Source organism: Eriocheir sinensis, chromosome 25 (assembly GCF_024679095.1).
Source record: "Eriocheir sinensis breed Jianghai 21 chromosome 25, ASM2467909v1, whole genome shotgun sequence".
Taxonomy (NCBI): Eukaryota; Metazoa; Arthropoda; class Malacostraca; order Decapoda; family Varunidae; genus Eriocheir; species Eriocheir sinensis.
This window is the reverse complement of record NC_066533.1, coordinates 19,063,598-19,071,935: the sequence shown is the minus strand read 5'-3', so window position 1 is coordinate 19,071,935 and position 8,338 is coordinate 19,063,598. Positions and strand designations below refer to the sequence as shown.

General features: G+C 43.2%; 1 protein-coding gene across 1 annotated transcript in view; it reads right to left on the bottom strand.

Moving 5' to 3' along the window:
• LOC127003560 (eclosion hormone-like) overlaps positions 1-5,910 on the bottom strand; it is a 28,290-nt gene extending 22,380 nt beyond the window's left edge. Inside the window, exon 1 of the mRNA XM_050870428.1 lies at positions 5,782-5,910. Within this exon, the coding sequence (XP_050726385.1) occupies positions 5,782-5,793 (12 nt within the window). The 5' untranslated portion in view covers positions 5,794-5,910. The remainder of the gene's footprint in view (positions 1-5,781) is intronic.
• Positions 5,911-8,338: the final 2,428 nt, after the last annotated feature.

Below are 8,338 nucleotides of genomic sequence, written 5' to 3'. Positions count from 1 at the left end.
TTTAACTTCTCCTCTTTCTCCTCCTCCTTCTCCTTTCCGTTTCACCTGCTTCATATATATTTCTTCATTCCATTCCGCTGGGCTGTTCTTTCACGCCTCCTCCTCCTCCTCCTCCTCCTCTTCCACCTGTTGAACTAACCTCATGTCTTCCGCGTGAACGGTTTCAATTGGCAATGGTTTATTTCGTTATAAATGTTCGCAGACTTTCGATAAATAGCTTTACCGCACTTTCTTCTCTCTCTCTCTCTCTCTCTCTCTCTCTCTCTCTCTCTCTCTCAAGGTATTCATTCCTATGTGAAAATAAAATGTGCTAATAGGCTTCCAGCGCGGGTCCTTTTTTTACCGTCTCTCTCTCTCTCGTCTTGCATATCTCTAGCGACCTTGAATGATGCTTGGCTGATAAGGAAAGGCTGGAAAAGGTCATGTCAGGCTCTGTCACTTGCCTCTTCCTCCTCCTCTTCTTCCGACAGGTCTTCTGGTGTCTGTTCTTCCTATGTATTCCTATGTATTCCTCCTCCTTCTTCATCCTTCTCATTTTGCTTTTCATTCTCTGTTTCCTCGATTTCCTTCATTCATTTCTATTATTCGTCTTCCTCCTCCTCCTCCTCCTCCTCCTTACCCTCCTTCTCTGTTTCATCTCTCTCCTTTATCCATTCTTCTTCTTCCTCTTCTTTTTCTATTCTAGTTTCACGTCGCTCTTTCAAGTTTCGTTTGTCGCTTCAACACACCCACACACACCCACACACACACACAAACACACACACGCAGAAATATTTATTGCTCTCCATACGAAACGAAACTTCAAGAGAGAGAGAGAGAGAGAGAGAGAGAGAGAGAGATTTTCCTTTTCCTTCGCTTCATTTATTGCTGTCACCTCTGAAAGGATAGCGAAGAAGAGGAAGAGAAGAAGGAAGGAGAGTTTGCAGTCTTGGTTTTGATGCAGTATAAGTAGAAGTAGTAGTAATAGTAATAGTAGTAGTAATAGTAGTAGTAGTAGTAGTAGTAGTAGTAGTAGTAGTAGTAGTAGTAGTGGTAATTATATATAGTCTCCGTGGACTCGTCTCATTCCTGTTATTGAATGACATGACGCCTTTGGGACCACAGGACAGGAACGTTACATGAACGAGACCCGGGGGACACACACACACACACACACACACAGACTCCCTCCCCCTCCCCTCCCCTCCCATCTTCTACACTCCATTGATATTAAGGAAATGAATGAATGGTAAGTTTTGATATATAGATAGCTAGATAGTTTGAGAGAGAGAGAGAGAGAGAGAGAGAGAGAGAGAGAGAGAGAGAGAGAGAGAGAGAGAGATTGTCCAAGTCCATTCCTCCCTCCCTCCCTCCTCTTCCCTCCCCCTCCACTTCCTTCTCCACCTCCTCCATTTTTCTCCCTCCTTTCCTCCGTGGATCACACTTCGTAATTTCCTTCCTTAGCCAATTAACTCCTCTCTCCATTTTTATTTTCTCTCCATGTTTCCTTTCTCTCTCTCTCTCTCTCTCTCTCTCTCTCTCTCTCTCTCTCTCTCTCTCTCTCTCTCTACGCCTACGCCTATATTGCTTTTCTTCGTAATCATTTTCTCTTCTCTCTTTTCTCTCTCTTTCCTTGTTTGTTCCTTTATAACTTTTCTTTTTTCTATTTTATTTCAATTTTCTAGTTTTGTATTTCTCTCTCTCTCTCTCTCTCTCTCTATCTATCTATCTATCTATCTACCCTCTGTTATCACCCTTAATTTCTCTTCCCTTTTTCCTACCTCGTCATCTTTCTTTCTTTTTCATTCTTTCTCTCTCTCAGCCTCAATTTCTCTTTCCTAATCTTAATATATACTCTCTTTTTATTACTCTCTCTCTCTCTCTCTCTCTCTCTCTCTCTCTCAAAGTAATATTACCCACAATGCTTTAGTGTTCCAAGACTCACCATCCGTCATAATCTGTCACCGAGAGAGAGAGAGAGAGAGAGAGAGAGAGAGAGAGAGGGAGAGGGAGAGAACATTAGCCATTGGTCAATATACGTTAATCGACCACAAGACAGAGAGATAAAAGAAGAAAAAGAAGAACAAGAAGGGAAAGATGAATCACACGAGCCCACATTTACCTTTTCCCAACACAAAATCATCCATGAAAAACCCGGTTAACACTCCTCTGTGCCTTGGGAAACAGTCGTAATGGAAGCCTGATACGTTTAAATATATGGACCTTTATAAGAAATGACAGCAATAGGATAATTCTCTAAAACGATGTGTGATTTCAGCCCAATAACAATACTTACTTTCCACGCATCAAATATTACAACCCAATTAATATCATCCCAAACCAAGGTATTAGTATGTTAGCCACCAATAATTCCACTTCAGATTCAATATTTATCGGTCATTCCTCTAAAACGATTCGTGATTCCAGTCTAATATATTCCCTCCACGTATTAGATATTTATAACCCATTTAATATCACTCCAAACCAAGGTATTAGTATGATAGCCACCAATAATTCCGCTACACTTTCAATATATATAATTTAAAATAGTTGGGTACCTTTCTACATCACAATCCTCTAAAACGACTCGTGATTTCAGTCTAATACCTTCTGTCCACGCATTAAATATTACAACCCACTTAATATCACTACAAACCAAGGTATTAATATGATAGCCACCAATATTTCCGCTACACTTTCAATATATATCATTTAAAATAGTTGGGTACTTTTCTAAATCATAATTCTCTTGAACGATTCGTGATTTGTCTAATACCTATTGTCCATGCAGTAAATATTTAAAACCCAATAAATATCATTCCAAACCAAGGTATTTATGTGAAAGGTTCATTGATTCCGCCACACATTCAATATTTATCAGTTAAAAATGTCGGGTACCTTTTTATTCCATGACAATAGAAGTAAGCGAAGCCGTATAGGGCGGAGGATGAAAGGCTACGCTCGACTGTTAACAAACTGGTAAAGCAGGATCTCTCTTGTCTGAAACCACACAACGTCACGTAAAAGGTAGATTGATAGATGGATAGATAGAGAGAGAGAGAGAGAGAGAGAGAGAGAGAGAGAGAGATCATATGGCTGCTCTTTGTACAGTATATGTTTAGACAATCAGTCATAATTATGTGCTATTGTATTATATCGACGCTGAGAGAGAGAGAGAGAGAGAGAGAGAGAGAGAGAGAGAGAGAACCGTGTTATCTCTCCCTGCTTTACATATGTATCTATAATATTCTCTCTCTCTCTCTCTCTCTCTCTCTCTCTCTCTCTCTCTCACCTGTCCAATTTACCTGAAATGACTCCAATTAAGCCCGAAGTGGATCAGTGATTGTTTCTCTTATTTCTTTCCTTATCTTTTCCTCGCTAAAGATTTGTCCCAGAGTTTTGTGAGCTTAAGGAAGTATTAAGGACTCGCTTTGATGGGTCGGTTTCGCCTTTCTGTTGTAACTATGAAGAGATGATTGGGGGAGGAAGAGGAGGAGGAGGAAAAGTTGGAGGAGAAGGAAATGGAAGAGGAGGAGAGAGAGTAAGATGGTGATGAAAAAGTAGACGAAAGAGAAGAAGACGAAGTAGATGAAGAACAAGCAGTAGAAGTAGTAGTAGTAGTAGTAGTAGAAGAAGAAGAAGAAGAAGATGAGGAATAAAATAATGACCCAAAGAAATAAAGGAAGATTGAAAGATTGATAAAAGAAAGAATTGAAAGAAAGAGAAAGAAATGATACCAAAGAGGAAGAGACAAGGAGAAGCAGAAAGGAGGCAAGACAGAAAACTCAAAAACAAGAAAGAAAACAAGAAAAAGAAAATCAAGAACAATTCGAAAAAAACAAAACAAGAACAAGAAAAACAAAACAAAAAGAAAACTAACCCGAAACACAGTAAAGATAAGAAAACAAGAAGAAAAAGTAGAAAGAAAAGACAAAGAAAATCAGCACCAGACAGACCTACAAAGCTTAGTAGTAGTAGTAGTAGTAGTAGTAGTAGTAGTTGTAGTAGTAGTAGTAGTAGTAGTAGTAGCATTTCCTTTATCTTCATTAGCTTTATTTTTTTATTAATATTCCAAAAAAATAAGTTACGTAATTACTGCTCCGTTATCTGTTGTAAGCTTGGCGAAGGAAGATGAAGAGAAGGAAGAAGGGAAGGAAGGAGAGAAGGAGGAGGAGGAGGAGGAGAAGGAGAGAAATTAATGAGGAGAACATGAAGGGCCGTCAAGGGTAAGAAAAAAGAGAGAGGGAAGGAAAAATGGAGGTAAGGAGGGATAGAGGAAGAAGGGAGAGAGAAAGGTTGAAGGAAGGAAGGAAGGAGGGAGGGAGGGAGAGAAGGTGGAGGCAAAGATTGATTCAAGAGTAGGGAAGGGAGGAGGAGGAGGAGGAGGAGGTGAGAGAGAGAGAGAGAGAGAGAGAGAGAGAGTAATAGAGCCCCCTTTGATTACAGGTAAGCGAGGGATTGCCTGAGATCACGTGACCGGCCAACATCAGGTGAGAATTATTCAACAGGTGTCCTATCTCTCTCTCTCTCTCTCTCTCTCTCTCTCTCTCTCTCTCTCTCTCTCTCTATCTATCTATCTATCTCTATCTCTCTATCTATATATCACCCAAACAAGCTGAAATAAAGCATGAATTAACTGAACATCTAAATACTTTGTCTAACTTCCACGACTCCATATATATAGTAACACACCAATCCCTCTCTACTTATTTTTTTTGCAAGCATTAACACTAACAAACAATCACACTCACAAGTAGCTCCCTACCACCGGCAGCAGCTCAGGCCAGTAACTAACAGCAGACAATGGATAGAAGCAACAGTAACATTCTCGTTGATTAACTGAAAGGCTCATAGAGTGTTACGAGGGAACCTTTGACTCCGGCGGCTCAACAGGTGTTTGGTTGTAAGGGAGATTTTTAGGAGAGGGAATTAGGATATATATATATATATATATATATCCTAGTTTGGATTTTTCAGTCACCGCCGAGTGGCCTAAGACTACCCACATGCTGTCCTGAAGGCCACCCATCAACCCGGACTCTATGTTCTCTCTCTAAAGAGAGGATCAAAGATGAGTTCCGGGGGGGAGCATGAGCCAAGCATGATGGCGTCCCTATAAACACTTGCCTGTGCCATATCGTGCTGGGGCCGACCATCATGCCCCAACTAGAAAAAGCCTGCCGGTGCCATGGACAGAACATACACACACAAAAAAAAAATAAGGAAAAGGAGAACGTGAGACTTTGGACTAAGAAAAAGGACCTTGAAGATTAGCATAGACCTTTGGACGTTGTGAAAAGCCAGACAAAAACGAGAGCCTTTGGACTTAAAATTTATGGACCTGAGTCTCGGGAATGAGGGTGAGGGCTTACCATGAGTGCCATTTAGAACCGAGAGACTTTGAACCTTAAATTATATGTACTCGAGACTTCGGGAATGAGGCTTCGAACTTACCTTGAAGAGCAAAAGACTTCAACCCTTAAATTTATGGATTTGAGCCTTCGGGAATGAGGGCTCGAACTTACCTTAAGTGACATATGGGAGCTAGAGACATTGAACCTTAAATTTGGTGGACTTGAGACTTAAGGAATGAAGGTGAGGGCAATCTTGAGTGACATGTAGGGTTAGTGGTCTTTGGTCTTAGGGAATGCGAGGGAGAACTAACCTTGAGTGACATTTGGCAGCGAGACTTTGAACCTTAAATTTGGTGGACTTGGGACTTACGGAATGAAGGTGAGGGCAATCTTGAGTGACATATAGGGTTAGTGGTCTTTGGTCTTAGGGATGCGAGGGAGGACTAACCTTGAGTGACATTTGGTAACGAGTGTGTTGGCTAGAGCGCTGGACAGGGGGGCCGTGGACGTGCTGGCTACTGGCGTGGTGTGCGAGCGACGCCGGATGTAAAAGTGATCTGGGGTCGTGTCTCCCTTTGCGCCCCCTTATATACCTCGCTCCCTCCCACGTCCACGCCTCCTCAGCCAATCACGTCGCCGCTCACACTCTACGCCGCGCGCCGCCAGCCAATCCCCGTCGAGTTTGCGTCTCCGGCCCCGAGTTCTTTCGCCCAATGGGAGTTCGAGGTCCTTTTAGAGTATCTTGGGCCTCGCAGAAGCTTCGGCCCGACAGACGGCATGGCTGAGGGCGTGTCACGTGTTTGATTATGGTGTTAAGAGGGGGCGACAAGGGTTTAGCGGAGGAAGGAAGGAGAAGGGAGGCTGATAGCTTATTGGCAGCCGTCATTAGAAGTGTCACGTGGTGTTTGTCCTCCCAGCCATCCCCCCCGATCCGTCCGTTGGGCTTAGTTGTCTCCTCCTCCTCCGCATCCTCCTCCTCTCTTCCTCCTCCTCCGTACGCGTGTCCAGCCCTGCGTGGGTGAGATCTGTTAAGCCATAGTCACCGCCTCCTTGTCTTACATGTGTCAAGCTCTCTTTTGCTTCTTGTCTTCTTCTCTTGAGTCACATTAAGTCATATCGCCTTCTCCTCCTCTTCTCCTTTCCCTTCCTCGTTTCTCCGTCTATTTCTCTCTCCTTGTCTCTTTGTTTCAGTGTTTGTTTCTGTGGAGGGAAGTAGAAGGAAAGCATGAGGGAAGGAAAGTGGAAGAAGGAGGGAAGGAAAGTAGAGGAAGGAAGGAAAGGGAAAGAAGGGAAAAATTGGAGGAAAGGGAAAGGTAAGTAGGGGAAAAAGGAAAGAAAGGGAGGGAGAAAGGAGGTAAAAGGGAGAAGGAGAGGAGGAAAATGGAGGAAAGTGGAATAAGGAGGGAGGGAAGAGGGTGGAAACAGGAAGAGAGAAAAGTGGAAAAAGGAGGAAGAAGAAAAAGGAAGGAAAGTGGAGTAAAGTGGAGTAAGGAGGGAGGGAAGAGGGTGGAAACAGGGAGAGAAAAGTGGAAAAAGGAGGGAGAAGAAAAATGAATGAAGGAAGGAAGGAAAGTAGAGGAATGAATTAAAGTATAGTGGAAGGAAAGTGGAAAAGTGGAGGAAGGAGGGGAGTAAGTGGAGGTGGACTTGACCCCCCTCCCCCCCCCCACCCCACCCCTCCAAAGATTGCCCTCTGTTATGGCGCTGAAGGTTATGGCCCCCGACTGTGTTATGTTGGAGAGACGGCTGTGATTTATAGTGACGCGCCCACGACACACACACACACACACACACACACACACACACACACACACACACACTTGTCGCTTTTCTTTTCAATTTTTTTTCTCCTCCTTGTCTTCTTCCTCTTCCTCGTCTTCTTCTTCACCTTCCTCCTCCTGTTCGTCCTTCTTCTCCTCTTTCTCCTCCTCGTCCTCCTTCTTTCTCCTCTTCTCTTCCTCTTTTTCCTTCTCGATCTGCTTCTCCTCCTCCTCCTCCTCCTTCTCTTCTATTTCCTTTATTCAATTTTCTTTCTCTTTGTCTTCGTCTTCTGTTTTAGTTTCGTGTCTCTGAAGTTTCGTTTCCCGCTTGAAAACACACACACACACGCACGCACGCACACGGACCCCCACCACCTCATCCCTCCCACCCCCACACGTACGCACACACGCACACCTGTCCCACCTGCCGGACCCGTGCATATTTTCCTACAGGTCTCAGGTCATTAACACGTCTGGCTACCTGAGATTATTAACATTCCCGACAGGTGACATCGGCGACACCTGTTCTTCGGGGCCTTATCGACCGAAGGAAAGGCAGAAGCTGGCGCGGTCGTTGGCCTGAAGAAGAGGTGTCTCGTTTTTAGTGTAGGATTTGCATAGCGACAGACAGACAGACAGACAGAAAGAAAGACAGACAGAAAGATACACAGACAGACAGACAGACAGACAGAAAGACAGACAAAGATACACAGACAGACAGACAAAGATACACAGACAGACAGACAGAAAGACAGACAAAGATACACAGACAGACAGACAGAAAGACAGACAAAGATACACAGACAGACAGACAGACAGACAGAAAGACAGACAGATAGATAGATGGACATACAGAAACAAATGCAGACAAACTAACAGACAAATTGATAGATATATGTAGAGACATTAAGAGGTACAGACAGACAGACAGACTTAAAGACAAACTAACTAACAGGCTAACAGACAGACAGATAGACAGGCATACTGACACAAATGCAGACAGACAAACAGACAAATTGATAGCTATATAGAGAGATTAACAGAGGTACAGACAGACAGACAGACATAATGACAAACTAACAGACTTACAGACAGACAGGTAGAAAGACATAGAGACACAATTAATAGATATACAGAGATTGACACACACACACACACACACACACACACACACACACACCATCCTTGCCACCATCTTACAACGAAACAAAACAAAATGAAATAATAACCAAAACATACAATCCC